General features: G+C 50.5%; 3 protein-coding genes across 12 annotated transcripts in view; all 3 read right to left on the bottom strand.

Moving 5' to 3' along the window:
* The window catches only part of LOC126983277 (uncharacterized), a 55,422-nt gene that overhangs the window by 3,683 nt on the left and 28,897 nt on the right, over positions 1-22,842 (bottom strand). For 3 of the 10 annotated variants that reach the window (XR_007735752.1, XR_007735755.1, XR_007735759.1), the window contains 3 exons: positions 4,089-4,449; positions 1,391-1,503; positions 137-1,120 (listed from right to left, as the gene is read on the bottom strand). Coding sequence is in view for 1 of the 10 variants with exons in the window: in XM_050835925.1 (XP_050691882.1) it covers positions 1,069-1,120; positions 1,391-1,503; positions 4,089-4,274 (351 nt within the window). In the remaining 9 variants the exon portion in view is untranslated. Of the gene's footprint in view, positions 1-136; positions 1,121-1,390; positions 1,504-1,574; positions 1,743-4,088; positions 4,450-5,874; positions 5,890-8,926; positions 9,118-12,015; positions 12,031-15,503; positions 16,377-16,729; positions 16,852-19,469; positions 19,885-21,152; positions 21,293-21,407; positions 21,570-22,842 lie in introns of those variants that run through there. The other 7 variants (XR_007735753.1, XR_007735757.1, XR_007735760.1 and 4 more) reach the window with 7 other exon arrangements.
* LOC126983280 (arasin 2-like) lies at positions 6,135-6,828 on the bottom strand. The gene is made up of 3 exons (XM_050835935.1): positions 6,693-6,828; positions 6,459-6,583; positions 6,135-6,299 (listed from the first exon to the last, which is right to left on the bottom strand). The coding sequence occupies exons 1-3, from the start codon at positions 6,776-6,778 to the stop codon at positions 6,250-6,252; spliced, it is 261 nt and encodes an 86-aa protein (XP_050691892.1). The 5' UTR covers positions 6,779-6,828; the 3' UTR covers positions 6,135-6,249.
* On the bottom strand, positions 13,340-15,093 carry LOC126983278 (uncharacterized). The gene is made up of 3 exons (XM_050835927.1): positions 14,994-15,093; positions 13,851-13,972; positions 13,340-13,510 (listed from the first exon to the last, which is right to left on the bottom strand). Exons 1-3 carry the CDS (start codon positions 15,079-15,081, stop codon positions 13,376-13,378), a joined length of 345 nt encoding a protein of 114 aa, XP_050691884.1. The 5' UTR covers positions 15,082-15,093; the 3' UTR covers positions 13,340-13,375.

The following is a 22,842-nucleotide window of genomic DNA, read 5'->3' as shown; positions in this document are numbered from 1 at the left end:
AAAACGAGATTCAACGAAATTATTAAAAAGAAAACACCAAAGAAAAACGAAAACACACACACACACACACACACACACACACACACACACACACACACACACACACACACACACACACACACACACACACACTCACAGCAGAACAAAAAGCAGAGCGTGTCGTTCCATGCCTGTCGAGAGTCTGGCAGCGTGTGTGTGTGTTTGTCACCTGAGCATTGCATCATATACTCACCTGACCAGTGCGCCGGGGTTAGGTTTTCCTCTCTCTCTCTCTCTCTCTCTCTCTCTCTCTCTCTCTCTCTCTCTCTCTCTCTCTCTCTCTCTCTCTCTCTCTCTCTCTCTCTCTCTCTCTCTCTCTCTCTCTCTCTCTCTCTCTCTCTCTCTCTCTCTCTCTCTCTCTCTCTCTTTATTTCCCCTCATTTGATCTTTTGTACTTTTTTATCTTTTATCTTGTTTTCATCTTCGTCTCCTACTGTTTACAGAATTATTATTCACCTACGTCACCAATTCTACTTCTCATCTTCTTTCGTTTCTCTGCCTTGCTCCCCCCCGAAAAAAAACTTCCTGTACTTATTTTTCATGTTTGTCTATTCCTTTATTAAGAGTCGTCCTCTTTACCGCCGCCCCAGGCCGCTCAGAGTCCTTGTTTTTCCCTATTCCTTAATACACACAAACTCATCCGGTCTCAGCATTGAAGAAGTAAATATGTGTTGTTTGGTGCCCCGTTCCCAAGAGTATTAACATCAAAGGCCGACAACATACAAGGGCGCCACGCATGTCGACAGTGTAAGACAGGTGTGAGACAGGTGGCGGTCACGTGGCAGGCGCCGTGAACCTCCTTCTTGCTCGGCGTTGAATTCCGTTTTTGTGGCGGTGTTGGCGGGAGGGTGAAGCAGAAACACGGAAACCTTTATGCCTTTATTGACCGAGACTTGGCGAGCAGGAGTGGGTGGGTGGTTCTGCTCCGTGGTGGGTGTTGGTGGAGGTGGTGGTGGTGGTGGGAGTGGTGGTGGTATTGTTGTTCTTGTTCTTGTTGATGGTGGTGGTAGTCTTCGTCAGGCATCAATGTCACGTTAGCCGTAGCTGGAGCATTTGCACGGGTAGGTGACGCACACACAGCCTGAGGGGTATTAGGAAATGGGGAATATCTGCATTAGTGACGGAGACGGAGGAGGAGGAGGAGCAACATGTATATGCCAACAACGTTCACCACACTCCTGCCTGCTCGTGTTAGAACAATTCTTTTCGTGTACTTTGTCCTGACGGTGGTGGTGTTATAGAGTTTAGGATTGGTGTTATTAGTGACTTGATTTTAGTGTCGTTGTGTTTTGCTACACAAACCCCCACATCGCCTCCTGCTACAGGTGGCAAGGCTGGGGCAGGGCCTCACCTGGAATCTTCGGGGGCCTGGGGAAGGGTCGGGGGGGCCTCTTTATGGGGCGTGTCTCTCGCCACGGCGAGGCCTCGGCAGGGGTGGTGACGGCCAGCAGGACGCTGCACACCCTGCCAGGTTAGGAGGATACTTGTTAGCTGTTGGTGCGCGCGCACGCACACACACACACACACACACTCACAGTAGCGCACACAGCAGGGTGCGTCGCTCCATGACTGTCGTGGGTCTGTCGTTTGATAGTTCCCGTTTCGCCGCCTCTTATACCCACCTGCACACGGCGCCGGGTGCCAGGTGCTGCCTGCCTTACACACACGTCGGCACCGAGGTTTTCCAACAGATACCGTCCACAGCGGTTTCTACGCCCAGGGCTGGGCCGCCCGTAACCGACTCTTCTACGTAAGTGTCATCAAGGCGGCCCCTGTCTCCTGCCGTGCTCCTCATGACAACACACACACACACACACACACACACACACACACACACACACACACACACACACACACACACACACACACACACACACACACACACACACACACACACACACACACACACACACACACACACACACACACACACACACACACACACACACACACAGGTTAGGGTGACCTTGATATGCATCACACGCCGGGACTTGCACACCCTCGACAAGCACATGACTTGCACAGGAACCTGACGGGGACACAACGCCGTTCTTAACCAGGAACCGTCGTCCACTTCTTCAGTTTTCTTTTTCTCCTTCATTCCCTCAGACAGATTTTCGGCGATTGTATTTTGGGCACTGCCAGACAGCACGCATGATAGGCAGGTATGCAGTGTGTTGCAAGGAACGACGTGGCGCTCATTAGGCCGCATGAGGCATGTGTAGGGCCTGCTCCGCGCCACCGCCTCAGAGACAAAAAAACCTGGCTCGAGACCCCAAGCAGGGTGGTGTTTTTCTTTAGATCTTGGACGGTGAAGGGCGCTTGGTGTGCGGCGGCGGCGGCGGCGACTCTACACTCATTCGCTGTGACTACATATGATGTGTATCTCATTGTTTATACAGAAACACAAAACTTAAACTACTTTAACTAGCCAGAGAGACAGACAGATAAGTGCCAATTATCGGGGAGGCGGTGGCTGAGCGGTTAGCGCACGGGTTCCCGGGGTACCTAGGGCCCGGGCTCGGCCTCACCCCCCGCTACAAGCTGACATTCAGTCATCTCCCAATAGCCCAACTATCCACATGCCGTCCTCAAGACCATCCATCAATGAACTCCAGGGAACAGTATGCGAACCAAGCGGAATGGCGCCACTCTGGATATATATATAAAACACTTACCTGCGATATCACGGGCTGTGGCCGACCACAAGGCCCACCAACAAAGCCTACCGGCGCCATAGGTGGAACTTAAAAATTTAATGTATTGCCGCTCGAACACTTTTATCTGAACTATTACGGGGGTCCACAACAGCGATAAGTTATGTATTCCTTCTAGAACACACAGAACACTGAACAACTGAGGGAACACCTCCCAAAGTGAGGTTCCTAACATCAGACAGAGCCTGAACGGTAATGTGACGCAATGCGAGCCAGTTAGCAAACTCATGGTGCCAGAAACGGTGTCTAAACAATCATGTGAGCAGAAAACTGCCCACACTTCAGCTCTTTATCAGTACGTCTACTTCCCTGCGGCTGTTCCTCCGCCTCCACTCGAAAGGGAGTCGCGTCATCACTCCTGACTCCCCGTGAAAGACCCAAGGGCGAGGTACAACCACCTCCCTCCCTTCCCCCCCACCCCCACCCCACCCCCGCACAGGGTATTGAGTCGCCACGTTGCGGGAGAACTGCATGCCTTTATTGAGGAGTAAATACAATGAAAGAATAAGATGAGAGTTGTCCGTGGTCCGTTGGCGGTGTTCGTGTCGGCATGGCGAAGGTCAGGTCACGGTGGAGGAGGTCAGCACGGGCAGGGTTCCTTGACACACAAACAGCCTGAGGGAAGGAAGAGCGTCAGAGGACGAGCACCACCCGCGGGGCTGAGGATCATATTCTTAAATGTTTCGACGCCGAGGCTCACGTGTTTAACAAGCCTTTCGTGTCAGTTTGGGGTATTTCCAGGGGTAGTTTTGTGACCCTGGTGGTAATATGACCCTCATTCTGTACCATGAACTTTAAAAAACACTCATTGGAATCCGACTCCTCCCCTTTACGCCCTTTGGAAATAGTTGGTGTGAGGGATGGAAGCGTCTGACAACGCCGACCTGAGAGCCAAGGAAATGAGTCAAAGCTAAGAGCGAGGAACGTGAATCACGAGGAAGTGTGCGCCGTGACCCCAAACACACTCACGTGGCGGGAAGTAGGGTCGGGGTCGGGGTCTTGGTCTTGTGTAGGAATCGCGCCAGGGCTCAGGCTCAGGCCCAGGCACCGGCGAGGCCTCGGCGGCGGTGGCCAGCAAGGCGCTGCACACCCTGAAGGAGGGAGGGAAGACCAGGGGTTACAGATGCACCGAGACCCGTGCAGCGCACACACACACACACACACACACACACACACACACACACACACACACACACACACACACACACACACACACACACACACACACACACACACACACACACACACACACACACACACACACACACACACACACACACACACACACACACACACACACACACACACACACACACACACACACACACTCACAGCAGCACAACCAGCAGGGTGCGTCGCTCCATTTCGTGGGTCACCAGGGAATGTTTGGGACTTCCATTTTCGCCGCCTCTTATACCCGCCTGGACACAGCGCCGGTGCCAGGTGGTTTGTCAAGACGCACGTGCCGAATGGATTTCCCGCGGACACCGTGGACAGCGGCGGCCCCGCCCCGGGCATATCATCGTGTTGTTCGGGAATACTTACTCGGGTAGCGCGTCGAGCACGCTCTGCCACCAGGCCAATCCCTGCCTCCCTCGGCGCCACACTCGTACTGCGCTTTGTCGGCCACTGTGTCGTCACTGCATTACACAAAATGTTCTTCCAAGCGTTGTGTCCTCGGAGTGATGGGTTCCTTGAAGAATGGAAGGAGGGGTTGGGGAGGGAGGCGAGGGTCAACCAGCTGACCCGTGGCAGGTACAGAGCGCCGAAAGGTGAAGGCAGGAAGTTTGTGAGAGAGAGAGAGAGAGAGAGAGAGAGAGAGAGAGAGAGAGAGAGAGAGAGAGAGAGAGAGAGAGAGATTTACATAGATTTACATAGAAAATCAGACCACACAGACCCCATGGTCCAGACTTGGTGGTCTGTCCTTAAACCTAAGTGATTTTACATTAATCAGAAGACTCCAAAACGTTGCACTTCTACTCTAGTTGATATTAAGTTGAAGGAAGTGACGGTCGAGCTTATTTTTGAAGGAGTCAATCGTGTTACACTGGACCACTGATGGTGGAAGCTTATTCCATTCTCGCACTACAACGTTGGTGAAGAAAAATTTGTGCAGTCTGAATTTACTTGTCTACATCTGAGTTTTACGCCATTGTTCCTCGTGCGCAGACTGTCATCGATCATAAACAATGTTGATCTGTCTACATTCGTGAAACCATTAAGTATTTTAAAACATTCGATCAGTTTTCCTCGGAGGCGACGTTTCTCAAGAGAGAACATGTTAAGGGTAGAAAGCCTTTCTTCGTAGGATTTGTTGCGCAAGGAAGGGATCATTTTCGTTGCCCGACGCTGAACACCTTCTAATTTAGCAATATCCTTTGCATGGTGGGGGGACCAAAACTGTACCGCATATTCCAAGTGGGGTCTGACTAAACTGTTGTAGAGCGGGAGTATTACATCTTTATTCTTGAATACAAAGTTTCTTTTAATGAAGCCCAACATTCTGTTCGCTTTATTTGCTGCATTGATGCATTGCTGTGAGAATTTGAGGTTTGACGCGATTTTGACCCCCAAGTCTTTGACGCATTGAACGCTTTTGAGTTTAACGCCGCGCATTTCGTATTCGAACTTCTTATTCCTCGTTCCAACTTGAAGGACCTGGCACTTGTCTACGTTAAAGGGCATCTCCCATCTATCCGACCAAGCTGAAAGAGAGAGACAGACAAAAAGACAAAAAGACAGACGGACAGACAGAGAGAGAGAGAGAGAGAGAGAGAGAGAGAGAGAGAGAGAGAGAGAGAGAGATTATTGCAGCGTGTTGTCGTTGGTATTGACTGAAGGGCGTGGGTAATGAAGAGAGAGACTAAGGTCGGGCTACGAAGTGCACTTTTGTCTGGCATATGGAGTGTGGCGGGGTGCGGTGGGTGGGGGGGGGGGGAGCAGAACAAGTGCCTGGAGGAGCAAGATGTGTGTGCAGGCAACAGTCATGTGGGGCGTAGACATGTACGCGAAGGCAACACACTCATGAGAACACACATGAACAGGTTGGCAGTGTAATGGTGCCAAGGTAAAGCAAAACCTTTGACAGTAAAAACCGTTGATATCACAAGCAACTTACCGGGACGCTTAACCTGGCAGTGGTCCCGTAGCACGCCGGTGGTTCAGTGGGTGTGGTGCTCCGCCTTCATCCCCGAGGCCCGGGTTCAGTGCCCGGCGCTCAGTGCTCTACATTTACAGATCTCCTGGTGTGTTGTTACAGTTTCCCTGATGATGGTGTTAGTGTCCGTGACAAAGGCACTCCCTCGTCACCACCAGGTCCTGCCAGGCCCTGGACCCACCGCTGTCCCCCGTCCCCACACAGGGTAATGAGGCGCCACATTGCGGGAGAACTGCATGCCTTTATTGGGGAGTAAATATAGTAAAAGAATAAGATGGGAGTTGTCCGTGGTCCGTGGTCCGTTGGCGGTGTTCGTGCGGGCGTTGCGGGGTCAGGTCAAGGTGGATGGGGTGAACACGTGCAGGGGGGCGGCAAGCACAGACAGACTGCGGAGGGGAAGAGCGTGAGAGTGTGGCCATGACCTACCCTGGGCCTTCGAACCTAAGGAGCCAGAACTGAGAATGAGGAACCAAGAACTTAAATCAGAACAGGGAGTGGTGAACTAGAAGTTTAAACAACCCCCGGCACGGCTGGCAGACCCTCACCTGGGTTGGGGGGTAAGGTTCTTGGATTTTCACTCGTGTTGATACCGCCACCGCCAGGGAGCCGAGGCTTGGGTTCAGGCACCGGCGATGCCTCTGCGGTGGTGGACATCAAGGCGCTGCACACCCTGTGGGGGGAAGCGATGACCAGGGGTTACAGATGCACCGTGACCCGTGCATCACACACACACACACACACACACACACACACACACACACACACACACACACACTCACAGCAGAACAAACAGCAGGGCGCGTCGGTCCATGCCTGTCGAGAGTTTGGGAGCGTGTGCGAGGTGGCCACCTGGGCATTGCATCATATACCCACCCGACCAGTGCCCCGGGGTTAAGTTGTTCCCCTCCCTCTTTCTCCTTATTTCCCGTCATTTGATCTTTTTGTACTTTTTATTTTTTATCTTATTTTCATCTTGGTTTCCTACTGTTTACGGAATTGTGATTCACCTACGTCACCATTTCTACTTCTCATCTTCTTTCGTTTCTCTGCCTCGCTTTCCCCCCCCCCCCCCACACACACACACACACACGAAAAAGAATTTTCCTGTACATATTCTTCTTCATGTTTGTCTATTCCTGTATTATGGGTCGTCCTCTTTACCGCCGCCCCAGGTCGCTCAGAATCCTCGTTTTCCCTGCTCTTACATAAACACAAACTCATCGGGTCTCGGCACTGAACAAGAAAATGTGTTCTTTGGCGTCCCGTTCAGTATTCTGAGTGTAGGTAGGAACAACCCCTCACATAACTATTGCTTAAATGACACTCTCATAAGCAGGTCTGGGTGCGAGAGGGATTTAGGGGTCTTAGTGAGCTCTGATCTCCGTCCAAGGGCACAATGCATTCAAGCTAGAAGTCGAGTAAATAGGGTACTGGGATTTATTTCAAGGAGCTTAAGCAACAGAAGCGCCGAAGTCTTCCTCAAACTATATTTAGCATTAGTTAGACCTCATCTTGACTATGCGGTTCAGCTCTGGTCACCTTACTATAGAATGGATATCAAAATGTTAGAATCGGTGCAGAGGAGGATGACTAAGATGATTCAGGGGTTGAGAAACTTGCCATACGAGAAAAGACTCAAACAGTTAAACTTGCATTCTCTAGAAAGGCGAAGGGTGCGTGGAGACATGATCGAAGTTTATAAATGGATGAAGGGCTTTAATAAGGGAGACATTCATAAGGTTTTGTTGGTAAGAGAACCGGGTAGGACACGAATTAATGGGTTTAAACTGGATAAATTCAGATTCAACAGGGACATAGGCAAAAATTGGTTTACTAACAGGGTGGTGGATGAGTGGAATAGGGTGAGCAGTCACGTGGTGAGTGCCAATACAACTGTCACATTCAAAAATAGATTAGATAAATTCATGGAGAGCGATATTAGGTGGGGTTAGATACACGGGAGCTTAGGTTCAAAGGAGCTGCCTTGTACAGGCCTACCGGCCTCTTGCAGACTCCTACGTTCTTATGTTCTTATGTTCTTATGTTCCCAAGAGTATTAACATCAAAGGCCGACAACATACAAGGGCATGTCGACAGTGTGAGACAGGTGTGAGACAGGTGTGAGACAGGTGTAGGTTGGTGGTCACGTGGCAGGCGCCGTGAACCTCCTTCTTGCTCGGCGTTGAATTCCGTTTTTGTGGCGGTGTTGGCGGGAGGGTGAAGCAGGAACACGGAAACCTTTATGCCTTTATTGACCGAGACTTGGCGAGCAGGAGTGGGTGGATGGTTCTGCTCCGTGGTGGGTGTTGGTGGAGGTGGTGGTGGTGGTGGGGGTGGGGGTGGTGGTGGTATTGTTGTTCTTGTTCTTGTTGATGGTGGTGGTAGTCTTCGTCAGGCATCAGTGTCACGTTAGCCGTAGCTGGAGCATTTGCACGGGTAGGTGACGCACACACAACCTGAGGGGTATTAGGAAATGGGGAATATCTGCATTAGTGACGGAGACGGAGGAGAAGGAGGAGCAACATGTATATGCCAACAACGTTCACCACACTCCTGCCTGCTCGTGTTAGAACAATTCTTTTCGTGTACTTTGTCCTGATGGTGGTGGTGTTATAGAGTTTAGGATTGGTGTTATTAGTGACTTGATTTTAGTGTCGTTGTGTTTTGCTACACAAACCCGCACATCGCCTCCTGCTACAGGTGGCAAGGCTGGGGCAGGGCCTCACCTGGAATCCTCGGGGGCCTGGGGAAGGGTCGGGGCCTGTATATGGAGCGTGTCTCTCGCCACGGCGAGGCCTCGGCGGGGGTGGTGACGGCCAGCAGGACGCTGCACACCCTGCCAGGTTAGGAAGATACCTGTTAGCTGTTGGTGCGCGCGCACGCACACACACACACACACACACACACACACACACACACACACACACACACACACACACACACACACACACACACACACACACACACACACACACACACACACACACACACACACACACACACACACACTCACAGTAGCGCACACAGCAGGGTGCGTCGCTCCATGACTGTCGTGGGTCTGTCGTTTGATAGTTCCCGTTTCGCCGCCTCTTATACCCACCTGCACACGGCGCCGGGTGCCAGGTGCTGCCTGCCTTACACACACGTCGGCACCGAGGTTTTCCAACAGATACCGTCCACAGCGGTTTCCCCGCCCAGGGCTGGGCCGCCCGTAACCGACTCTTCTACGTAAGTGTCGTCAAGGCGACCCCTGTCTCCTGCCGTGCTCCTCATGACAACACACACACACACACACACACACACACACACACACACACACACACACACACACACACACACACACACACACACACACATACACACAGCCCCGTGCCCGCGATGGTCAGGCTAATCAACTACATGTGAACCCCTCGACAACAGAAGCTGTAAATATCAGTATTTTCATTATTATTATTATTACTATTATTGTTACTATTATTATCACTATTATTATTACTCTCATTATTTTTATTATTACTTTGCCCATGTAAAGTTTGTAAATTTTTAGCCCTAGGGCTGCAATCCTTCCTCTCAATAAACCGTTTTATTATTATTATTATTACACACACACACACACACACACACACACACACACACACACACACACACACACACACACACACACACACACACACACACACACACACACACACACACACACACACACACACACACACACACACACATATACACACACACACACACACACACACACACACACACACACACACACACACACACACACACACACACACACACACACACACACACACACACACACACACACACACACACACACACACACACACACACACACACACACACACACACACACACACACACACACACACACACACACACACACACACACACACACACACACACACACACACACACACACACACACACACACACACACACACACACACACACACACACACACACACACACACACACACACACACACACACACACACACACACACACACACACACACACAGGTTAGTGTGACCTTGATATGCATCACACGCCGGGACTTGCACACCCTCGACAAGCACATGACTTGCACAGGAACCTGACGGGGACACAACGCCGTTCTTAACCAGGAACCGTCGTCCACTTCTTCAGTTTTCTTTTTCTCCTTCATTCCCTCTGACAGATTTTCGGCGATTGTATTTTGGGCACTGCCAGACAGCACGCATGATAGGCAGGTATGCAGTGTGTTGCAAGGAACGACGTGGCGCTCATTAGGCCGCATGAGGCATGTGTAGGGCCTGCTCCGCGCCACCGCCTCAGAGACAAAAAAACCTGGCTCGAGACCCCAAGCAGGGTGGTGTTTTTCTTTAGATCTTGGACGGTGAAGGGCGCTTGGTGTGCGGCGGCGGCGGCGGCGACTCTACACTCATTCGCTGTGACTACATATGATGTGTATCTCATTGTTTATACAGAAACACAAAACTTAAACTCCTTTAACTAGCCAGAGAGACAGACAGATAAGTGCCAATTATCGGGGAGGCGGTGGCTGAGCGGTTCGCGCACGGTTCCTGGGTACCTATAGGCCCGGCTCGGCCTCACCCCTGCCACAAGCTGACATTCAGTCATCTCCCAATAGCCCAACTATCCACATGCCGTCCTCAAGACCATCCATCAACCCGGACTCCTAAAGAGATTCTGAACCAGGGAACAGTATGTGAACCAAGCGGAATGGCGCCACTCTCTCTCTCTCTCTCTCTCTCTCTCTCTCTCTCTCTCTCTCTCTCTCTCTCTCTCTCTCTCTCTCTCTCTCTCTCTCTCTCTCTCTCTCACTCTCTCTCTCTCTCTCTTCTCTCTCTCTTCTCTCTCTCTTCTCTCTCTCTCCTCTCTCTCTCTCTCTCTCTCTCTCTCTCTCTCTCTCTCTCTCTCTCTCTCTCTCTCTCTCTCTCTCACTCTCTCTCTCTCTCTCTCTCTCTCTCTCTCTCTCTCTATATATATATATATATATATATATATATATATATAAAACACTTACCTGCGCTATCACGGGCTGGGGCCGACCACAAGGCCCACAAAAAAAGCCTACCGGCGCCATAGGTGGAACTTAAAAATTTAATGTATTGCCGCTCGAACACTTTTATCTGAACTATTACGGGGGTCCACAACAGCGATAAGTTATGTATTCCTTCTAGAACACACAGAACATTGAACAACTGAGGGAACACCTCCCAAAGTGAGGTTCCTAACGTCAGACAGAGCCTGAACGGTAATGTGACGCAATGCGAGCCAGTTAGCAAACTCATGGTGCCAGAAACGGTGTCTAAACAATCATGTGAGCAGAAAACTGCCCACACTTCAGCTCTTTATCAGTACGTCTACTTCCCCGCGGCTGTTCCTCCGCCTCCCCTCGAAAGGGAGTCGCGTCATTACTCCTGACTTACCGTGAAAGACCCAAGGGCGAGGTACAACCACCTCCTTCCCTTCCGCCCCTCCCCCCCCCCCCACCCCCGCACCGGGTATTGAGTCGCCACGTAGCTGGAGAATTGCATGCCTTTATTGAGGAGTAAATACTATGAAAGAATAAAAGTGAGAGGTGTCCGTGGTCCGTGGTCCGTTGGCGGTGTTCCTGTGGGCATGGCGAAGGTCAGGTCACGGTGGAGGAGGTCAGCACGGACAGGGAGCCTTGACACACAAGCAGCCTGAGGGAAGGAAGAGCGTCAGAGGACGAGCACCACCCGCGGGGCTGAGGATCATATTCTTAAATGTTTCGACGCCGAGGCTCACGTGTTTAACAAGCCTTTCGTGTCAGTTTGGGGTATTTCCAGGGGTAGTTTTATGACCCTGGTGGTAATATGACCCTTATTCTGTACCATGAACTTTAAAAAACACTCATTGGAATCCGACTGCTCCCCTTTACGCCCTTTGGAAATAGTTGGTGTGAGGGATGGAAGCGTCTGACAACGCCGACCTGAGAGCCAAGGAAATGAGTAGGGGTCTTGGTCTTGGTCTTGGTCTTGGTCTTATGTAGGAATCGCGCCAGGGCTCAGGCTCAGGCCCAGGCACCGGGAGGCCTCGGCGGTGGTGGCCAGCAAGGCGCCGCACACCCTGAAGGAGGGAGGGAAGACCAGGGGTTATAGATGCACCGTGACCCGTGCAGCACACACACACACACACACACACACACACACACACACACACACACACACACACACACACACCTGACGGGGACACAACGCCGTTCTTAACCAGGAACCGTCGTCCACTTCTTCAGTTTTCTTTTTCTCCTTCATTCCCTCTGACAGATTTTCGGCGATTGTATTTTGGGCACTGGCAGACAGCACGCATGATAGGCAGGTATGCAGTGTGTTGCAAGGAACGACGTGGCGCTCATTAGGCCGCATGAGGCATGTGTAGGGCCTGCTCCGCGCCACCGCCTCAGAGACAAAAAAACCTGGCTCGAGACCCCAAGAAGGGTGGTGTTTTTCTTTAGATCTTGGACGGTGAAGGGCGCTTGGTGTGCGGCGGCGGCGACTACACTCATTCGCTGTAATTGGACATAACGAGTATCCCATCGTCAAATCAAAAACACAAAACCTAAAGTCTTTTAACTAACCAGAGAGATAGATAGATAATCGCCACTTATCGGGGAGGTGGTGGCTGAGTGGTTAGCGTGCGGGCGCGGCGGAAGTGGACGTAGTGATAAAGAGCTAAAGTGTGGGCAGGATGAGCAAGGACCCTGGCTCGACCTCACCCACCGCTACAAGCTGACAATATTCAGTCATCTCCCAATGGCCTAAGTCTGTCCACATGCCACCCTCAAGACCATCCATCAACCCGGACTCTAAGAGGGATTCTGAAATGAACTCCGGGGAACAATATGAACGAAGCGGAATGGCGCCACTCTAAAACATTTGCATGCGCTATTACGGGCTGGGGCCGACCACCAGGCCCACCAAGAAAGCCTACCGGCGCCATAGGTGGAACGTAAGAAATATAAGGAATTGCCGCTCGTACACTCTTATCTGAACTATTACGGGGGTTCACTACAGCGATAAATTATGTATTCCTTCTAGAACACACAGAACACTGAACAACTGAGGGAACACCTCCCAAAGTGAGGTTCCTAACATCAGACAGAGCCTGAACGGTAATGTGACGCAATGCGAGCCAGTTAGCAAACTCATGGTGCCAGAAACGGTGTCTAAACAATCATGTGAGCAGAAAACTGCCCACACTTCACCTCTTTATCAGTACGTCTACTTCCCTGCGGCTGTTCCTCCACCCTTCCTCCTTCCCCCGCCTCTCCTCAGAAGGGAGTCGCGTCATTACTCCTGACTCCCCGTGAACCACCCAAAGGCGAGGAACAACCACCTGCCTCCATTCCCCCCAGCACAGGGTAATAAGGCGCCACATAACAGGAAATTTGCATGCCTTTATTGAGGAGTAAATACTATGAAAGAATAAGAGTGAGAGTTTTCCGTGTCCGTGGTCCGTGGTCCGTTGGCGGTGTTCGTGCGGGCATGGCGAAGGTCAGGTAACGGTGGAGGAGGTCAGCAGTAACAGGGAGCCTTGACACACACGCAGCCTGAGGGAAGGAAGAGCGTCAGAGGACGAGCACCACCATTCTATTCTTAAATGTTTCGACGCCGAGGCTCACGTGTTTAACAAGCCTTTCGTGTCAGTTTGGGGTATTTCCAGGGGTAGTTTTGTGACCCTGGTGGTAATATGACCCTCATTATGTACCATGAACTTTAAAAACACTCATTGGAATCCGACTCCTCCCATTTACGCCCTTTGGAAATAGTTGGTGTGAGGGATGGAAGCGTCTGACAACGCCGACCTGAGAGCCAAGGAAATGAGTCAAAGCTAAGAGCGAGGAACGTGAATAGCGAGGAAGTGTGCGCCGTGACCCCAAACACACTCACGTGGCGGGAAGTAGGGTCGGGGTCGGGGTCTTGGTCTTGTGTAGGAACCGCGCCGGGGCTCAGGCTCAGGCCCAGGCACCGGCGAGGCCTCGGCGGTGGTGGCCAGCAAGGCGCTGCACACCCTGGAGGGGGTAGGGAAAACCGGGGGTTACAGATGTACCGTGACCCGTGCAACACACACACACACACACACACACACACACACACACACACACACACACACACTCACAGTAGCATAACCAGCAGGGTGCGTCGCTCCATCTCGTGGGTCAGCAGCGAATGTTTGGGACTTCCATTTTCGCCGCCTCTTATACCCGCCTGGACACAGCGCCAGGTGCCAGGTGCTGTTTGTCAAGACGCGCCTGATGGATGGGTTTCCCGCAGACCCCGTAGCCAGCAGCCGCCCCAGCCATATAATCGGGTTGTCTGGGGAGGCGGTGGCCGAGTGACTAGCGTGCGCGCGTGGCGAGCTCGTGGACCTAGGTTAGAGTCCAACCAAAACTCGCTGATATTTTACGTCGAGTGGCGGAATATTCAGCACATGCTGCCCGGATCTTCAATCAGCAATATCTTCAGCGACTTCGTTCAAGTGGAGCACCGGGGGGCAGCGTGGACCAAGCAAGTCACATGTCACGGCAGTCCCTAGAAACAGTTCTCGTCTTTGCCTTTAAGGGCTGGGGCCGTCCAAGAGGCACTTCAAGAGACCGAATCCAGGTTAAAAAAAAAAAAAGTCACGGAAAAATGTCACAAGTAAAAAAGTCACAGGCAAAAGAGTCACTGATAAAAAGCACAGACTTACATACTAGACCTGGCGCCAAGGCCCGGCAAGTGACGCCTCTGCACGTGGCCCTACGGCCGCGGGTGTGACCAGCTCATCCAAAACCGACGGCTTCACACGCCTCACTCCCACCCGGTTTTCTGACCACACTATTCATTACAAAGAAAAACCGAGACAACATCATCTTCCTGAGAAAATTCTGCATCACACTCGCATAAATTTGTAAAAATTCAATTAAAACAATTATATGAAAATCATTGTTAAAGGAAGTAGCACATACACACTTTCTTGCACGTAGGATTTCGTCTCACACACACACACACACACACACACACACACACACACACACACACACACACACTCACAGCAGAACAAACAGCAGGGCGTGTCGGTCCATGCCTGTCGAGAGTCTGGCAGCGTGTGTGTGGGTTTGTCACCTGGGCATTGCATCATATACCCACCCGACCTGTGCCCCGGGGTTAGGGTTTTCCCCTCCCTCTTTTTCTTTATTTGATTTTTTTGTACTTTTTATCTTTTATCTTATTTTCATTTTCGTCTCCTACTGTTTACAAAACTATTATTCACCTACGTCACCATTTCTACTTCTCTTCTTCTTTCGTTTCTCTGCCTCGCTCCCCCCCCCCCTCCCTCCCTTCCTGAATAAAATCTTCCTGTACTTATTCTTCTTCATGTTTGTCTATTCCTTTATTATATGAGTCGTCCTCTTTACCGCCGCCCCAGGTCGCTCAGAATCCTCGTTTTCCCTGCTCCCACATAAACACACAAACTCATCGGGTCTCGGCGCTGAACAAGTAAATATGTGTTGTTTGGTGCCCCGTTCCCAAGAGTATTAACATCAATGGCCGACAACATACAAGGGCGCCACGCATGTCGACAGTGTAAGACAGGTGTGAGACAGGTGCAGGTGGCGGTCACGTGGCAGGCGCCGTGAACCTCCTTCTTGCTCGGCGTTGAATTCCGTTTTTGTGGCGGTGTTGGCGGGAGGGTGAAGCAGAAACACGGAAACCTTTATGCCTTTATTGACCGAGACTTGGCGAGCAGGAGTGGGTGGGTGGTTCTGCTCCGTGGTGGGTGTTGATGGTGGTGGTGGTGGTGGTGGAAGTGGTGGGAGTATTGTTGTTATTGTTGATGATGGTGGTAGTCTTCATCAGGGATCAGTTTTACGTTATCCGTATTTTTTTTTCTTCAACAAAGGAGACGGCTCAAGGGCAAAACAAAAAGTGCAAAAAAAAAGACCGCTACTCGCCGATCCCACAATAGACAAAAGTAAAGAGTAGCCAAAAGAGAGGTCAATTTCGGGCGGAGAGGTGTCTTGATACATTCTTCTTGAAAGAGGTCAAGTCATAGGCAGGAGGAAATACAGACGAAGGAAGGCTGTTCCAGAGTTACCAGTGAAGGGGATGAAAGAATGTTGGAGCATTTGCACGGGTAGGTGACGCACACACAGCCTGAGAGGGGTTAGGAAATGGGGAAGGTCTGCATTAGTGACGGAGACGGAGGAGGAGGAGAAGCAACATGTATATGCCAACAACGTTCACCACACTCCTACATGCTCGTGTTAGAACAGTTTTTTCGAATACTTTGTCCTTTATTGAGGAGTAAATACTATGAAAGAATAAAAGTGAGAGGTGTCCGTGGTCCGTTGGCGGTGTTCGTGCCGGCATGGCGAAGGTCAGGTCACGGTGGAGGAGGTCAGCACGGGCAGGGAGCCTTGACACACAAGCAGCCTGAGGGAAGGAAGAGCGTCAGAGGACAAGCACCACCCGCGGGGCTGAGGATCATATTCTTAAACGTTTCGACGCCGAGGCTCACGTATTTAACAAGCCTTTCGTGTCAGTTTGGGGTATTTCCAGGGGTAGTTTTGTGACCCTGGTGGTAATATGACCCTCATTCTGTACCATGAGCTTTAAAAAACACTCATTGGAATCCGACTGCTCCCCTTTACGCCCTTTGGAAACAGTTGGTGTGAGGGATGGAAGCGTCTGACAACGCCGACCTGAGAGCCAAGGAATGAAGTCAAGCTAAGAGCGAAGAACGTGAATTTCGAGGAAGTGTGCGCCGTGACCCCGAATATGCTCACGTGGCGGGAAGTAGGGTCGGGGTCGGGGTCTTGGTCTTGTGTAGGAAGCGCGCCGGGGCTCAGGCTCAGGCTCAGGCACCGGCGAGGCCTCGGCGGTGGTGGCCAGCAAGGCGCTGCACACCCTGGTGGAGGTAGGGAAGACCAGGGGTTATAGATGCACCGTGACCCGTGCAGCACACACACACACACACACACACACACACACACACACACACACTCACAGCAGAGCAAACAGCAGGGCGCGTCGGTCCATGCCTGTCGAGAGTTTGGGAGCGTGTGCGAGCAAGGCCTACCCTCTCGTTGGCCTTGGTGCGAGGCTGCCACCTGGCCATTGCGTCATATACGCACCCGACCAGTGCCCCGGGGTTATTTTTTTCCCCTCCCTCTTTCTCTTTATTTGATTCTTTTGTACTTTTTATCTTTCATCTTATTTTCATCTTCGTCTCCTACTGTTTACAGAATTATTATTAACCTACGTCTCCATTTCTACTTCTCATCTTCCTTCGTTTCTCTGCCTCGCCCCCCCCCCCCGTCCCCGAAAAAAAATCTTCCTGTACTTATTCTTCTTCATGTTTGTCTATTTACTTTATTATAATTATTATATGAGTCGTCATCTTTACCGCCGCCCCAGGCCGCTCAGAATCTTCGTTTTCCCTGCTCCTACAAAAACACACAAACTCATCCGGTCTCAGCATTGAAAAAGTAAATATGTGTTGTTTGGTGCCCCGTTCCCAAGGGTATTAACATCAATGGCCGACAACATACAAGGGCGCCACGCATGTCGACAGTGTAAGACAGGTGTGAGACAGGTGTGAGACAGGTGCAGGTAGGCGGTCACGTGGCAGGCGCCGTGAACCTCCTTCTTGCTCGGCGTTGAAATCCGTTTTTGTGGCGGTGTTGGCGGGAGGGTGAAGCAGGAACACGGAAACCTTTATGCCTTTATTGACCGAGACTTGGCGAGCAGGAGTGGGTGGGTGGTTCTGCTCCGTGGTGGGTGTTGGTGGAGGTGGTGGTGGTGGTGGTATTGTTATTGTTCTTGTTGATGGTGGCGGTAGTCTTCGTCAAGCATCAGTGTTACGTTAGCCGTAGGGTTTTTTTTTTTTTTTTTTTTTTTTTTTACAACAAAGGAGACGGCTCAAGGGCAACAAAAAGAGTGCAAAAAAAAGACCGCTACTCGCCAAAGGTTTTTTTAATCATCTTACGCAGTCCTCTTGGCGTAAGATCGTGGAACTGTGTTTGGGAACACGGTATAACACCAGTGTTGAGTTTCCTTTGTTTTGTGGCGTGATTGATGCTCCAGCTTTATGGCCCCAGAGGACAGTGATGACGGTACGAGCCTCATAACTGTCATTCCGCAAGATCCACCGGAAGCCGAGGAGTTGCTCCTGTTCTTCTGTTGTACTTATGTTAGTGGCTCCTTTCGACTGATGCAGCAGCCACTTGTCATGTCCAGTGAGGCCCTGATGCCTATGGCCCTCACCTATGGAATGTGCATGACGCCAACATGAACAACAATGCCCGTACCAACAACATATGCGAAGGGTGGAATAATATGTTCTTCAACCTCGTTGGTCACTACCATCCTTCAATCTGGCGTTTCATTGAATGGTTTCAACGTGAAGAAGCGGCAGTGAGCACCATTATCCAGCAGGATGCTGTTGGCAAACCCGTCAAAGAAGAGTTCGTCGACGCTGTGTGCAGCTATAAGAACGCCTTCGCAACGTGTGTTACTCGACGGGATAACCACAAGGCTGTGGCAGAGTTTCCTCGTGGCGTCGGCTGGAATATTCGTCTTAATTATCAGCATTGAGAACACTGAATATACACGTAATGCCACGTTACTCTGTGAGCTGTTCTCAATCTGAGCTTAAACAATCTGACTTAGATATTTTTGTTTGATTACCTTACTGTGCTTAAGATATTGAACAAAAAGTGATGTTTTCACATACATGTAATGCCATCATATGTGAATAATGTTGTAATTATGTATCTTTTTGTTTGATTACCTGATTTTCTTTCCTAGACAAAATTGTGACTTTTTATTCTTTACTTTTTTCCAAGCCGAAATTGTGACCTTTTTTCCTGTGACTTTATTGCCGGCCACAAGAGACCTACCGGCGCTACAGGCAGCACATAAAAAATAAATAAATAAATGAATAAATAAACTTAAGCAGCCCTATCAGCACGCTCTGCCACCAGGCCAATCCCTGCCTCCCTCGGCGCCACACACACACTGCACTTTGTCGGCCACTGTCGTCACTGCATTACACGAAATGTTCTTCCAAGCGTTGTGTCCTCGGAGTGATGGGTTCCTTGAAAAATGGAAGGAGGGGTTGGGGAGGCGAGGGTTAACCAGCTGACCCGTGGCAGCTACAGAACGCCGTGACCTGTGCCTGTATCGTTTGAGGTGAAGGCAGGAAGTTTGTGGAGAGAGAGAGAGAGAGAGAGAGAGAGAGAGAGAGAGAGAGAGAGAGAGAGAGAGAGAGAGAGAGAGAGAGAGAGAGAGAGAGAGAGAGAGAGAGAGAGAGAGAGAGTGAGAGAGAGAGAGAGGGGGGGGGGGAGCAGAACAAGTGCCTGGAGGAGCAAGATGCATGTGCAGGCAACAGTCATGTGGGGCAGAGACATGTACGCGAAGGCAACACACTCATGAGAACACACATGAACAGGTTGGCAGTGTAATGGTGCCAAGGTAAAGCAAAACCTTTGACAGTAAAAACCGTTGATATCACAAGCAACTTACCGGGACGCTTAACCTGGCAGTGGTCCCGTAGCACGCCGGTGGTTCAGTGGGTGTGGTGCTCCGCCTTCATCCCCGAGGCCCGGGTTCAGTGCCCGGCGCTCAGTGCTGTACATTTACAGATCTCCTGGTGTGTTGTTACAGTTTCCCTGATGATGGTGTTAGGGTCCGTGACAAAGGCACTCCCTCGTCACCACCAGGTCCTGCCAGGCCCTGGACCCACCGCTGTCCCCCGTCCCCACACAGGGTAATGAGGCGCCACATTGCGGGAGAACTGCATGCCTTTATTGGGGAGTAAATATAGTGAAAGCATAACATGAGAGTTGTCCGTGGTCCTTGGTCCATTGGCGGTGTTCTTGCGGGTCAGGTCATGGTGGAGTGATTCAGCAATTGCAGGGAGCCCTGAAGCACAGACAGCCTGTGGGAATGAAGAACTTGAGTGTGTTGGCAAGAACTACCCCGGGGCCCTCGAACCTAAGAAGCCAGAACTATAAGGGCCGCTTTCACAGTCTCGTTTGTTTTGATCGTTACCAATGAGCGGCGATCGCCGTTACCAACAAGGAATCCGCTTTCATAGTCGTCTTTCGCGGCGCTGTTTGTTTGCATCAGTACCAGAGATTGGAACCTTTTGTAACGGAGCTCTGGTAGCCAGGTGGGCTCCCAATGGAGCTGATAAATGCAATTAATTAGTAAAAAAACATAAATTCTCGCTCACAAGTGGTTATATTGTTTTTTTTTAAATAGATGTAAAAAATATTTAACAATACATTGCACGGCTTCAATGTTAATATGAGAATTTTTTAGAAGAATTTGAAAGACATGAACTCACTTCACCTGCTGACCAGAGAACGTCAATTTGATTGATTGATGATTTATTGTTGCAAAAGTACACAACAAAGGAGAAAGGGGACGTCAATACTTGTCACCATTATTCACCTGTTTTTTTTTTGTTTTTGTTTTTTGCTTTTTTTTTTTACAACAAAGGCGGGGGTTATGCCTTCTTGGGCAAACTCTCGTATTATTCTATGTAGATAGTTTAATATGCATGCATAGGGCATACATACAATGAAATCAGCCCTATTATGTAAAAATAAATGTGAAGTCTGCTAAATAAGTATGAAAATGAACAAATGTAATGAATATAGGTAAAGAGTCTGTCTTGCGGATATCAGATAAATAATATAACTTTAATACTTGTCACCATTATTTCCCCTAGTATGTCTAGCAAATATTTGGCTTTTAGCAGATTTGAGCGGTGTACTCCAGCGAGACACTCCACATTTTTTCATCATATTTAGTCTTCAGTTATTCTTCATATTTATTCTTCACGTTTAATTTTTGTACGTTTATTTTTCACATTTATCCTTCATAATCCTCCGCTCAGCTGATGTAATGTTGACATTTCCCGCCGCTCCGGCATACCAACACTGCCGAATCACGCGCCTTCGTCTTGTCATGATCGTCACCAGGTTGGTAGTCGCTGATACCACTAAAACAACGACTGTGAAAGCGGATCGAGGCGATGGTAATGCCTGTTACGAGGGTGGTAGGGCTGTTGGTTATAGTGCGTACCAGACGACTGTGAAAGCGACCCTAAGAGTGAAGAACCAAAAACTGAAGTCAAACCCAGGAGTGGTAAACTATGAACTTAAACAATCCTCCGGCACCTGGTGGGCAGACCCTCACCTGGCTTGGGGAAGTTGGGTTTTACGGGTCTTGGTCTTGGTCTTGTGTAGGAACCGCGCCAGGGCTCAGGCTCAGGCTCAGGCTCAGGTTCAGGCACCGGCGAGGCCTCGGCGGTGGTGGCCAGCAAGGCGCTGCACACCCTGAAGGCGGGAGGGAAGACCAGGGGTTACAGATGCACCGTGACCCGTGAAGTACACACACACACACACACACACACACACACACACACACACACACACACATACACACACTCACAGCAGTACAACCAGCAGTGTGCGTCGCTCCATGGCTGTCGGGGGCGAGGAAAGTGTGTCTCTCGCCGGAGCGCGCCGCCTCTTATACCCAGCCGGACGCAGTGCCAGGTGCCAGGTGGACGGATGAGTAACGCTATCCTCTCCTGCCGCCGATGTCGTCACAGGGGCACGGGTAGGTGACGCAGATGCAGCCTGCGACCAAGGGAACATTATTATTATTATTATTTTTATTATTATTATTATTATTATTATTATTATTATTATTATTATTATTATTATTATTATTATTATTATTATTATTATTATTATTATTATTACCACTACCACTACTACTACTACTGTCACCGCTACTACCACTACTGCCACAACTACTATTACTACTACTACAACTACTCCTATTATAAGTACTGCAACTTCTGGCTCTGGTGGTATTCCCGGACCTGGGTTGGGGAGGGCGGGGCTGGAAGGGCGGCGGGGGAAGAGGCTTGGTCTAGTCCACCCCCCGTAGCCGCCGCGGAAGCGGTAGGGCGAAGACTCAACGGAGGCCACCACGCAGCTCCACACCCTGAAGAGGCGGGGGAGGTAATTACACACACACACACACACACACACACACAACCACACATTCACACACACACACACACGCATACACCCGCACCGCTTTAATTCATTATTTCATGAGATCATAGATAATTATTATATCCATATCTCAAAATTCCAAATCATTACAAGTTTGATTCAGTCCTTTAAAAATACAAGTAACGGCACCCACCCACACACACTTACACCCATTCCCCACCCCCACACACACACTTACACCCATTCCCAGCACCCCACACACACTTACACCCATTCCCCCCCCACACACACACTTACACCCATTCCCAGCACCCCACACACACTTACACCCATTCCCCCCCCCCACACACACACTTACACCCATTCCCCCCCCACACACACACTTACACCCATTCCCCACACACACACACACACACACACTTACACCCATTCCCCCCACACACACACACTTACACCCATTCCCCCCACACGCACACACGCACACCCATTCCCCCCCCACACACACACACCACACCCATTCCCCACACACACACACCACACCCATTCCCCCCACACACACTTACACCCATTCCCCCCACACACACACACTTACACCCATTCCCCCCACACACACTTACACCCATTCCCACACACACACACACTGACACCCATTCCCACACACACAGACACTTACACCCATTCCCCGCCCCATACACATACACCCATTCCCCCCACACACACTTACACCCATTCCCCCCACACACACACACCACACCCATTCCCCACACACACCCCACACCCATTCCCCCCCCCACACACACCACACCCATTCCCCCCACACACACACACCACACCCATTCCCCACACACACACACACA

This window comes from Eriocheir sinensis, chromosome 53, assembly GCF_024679095.1.
Source record: "Eriocheir sinensis breed Jianghai 21 chromosome 53, ASM2467909v1, whole genome shotgun sequence".
Lineage (NCBI taxonomy): Eukaryota > Metazoa > Arthropoda > Malacostraca > Decapoda > Varunidae > Eriocheir > Eriocheir sinensis.
This window is presented reverse-complemented; position numbering and strand designations above follow the sequence as displayed.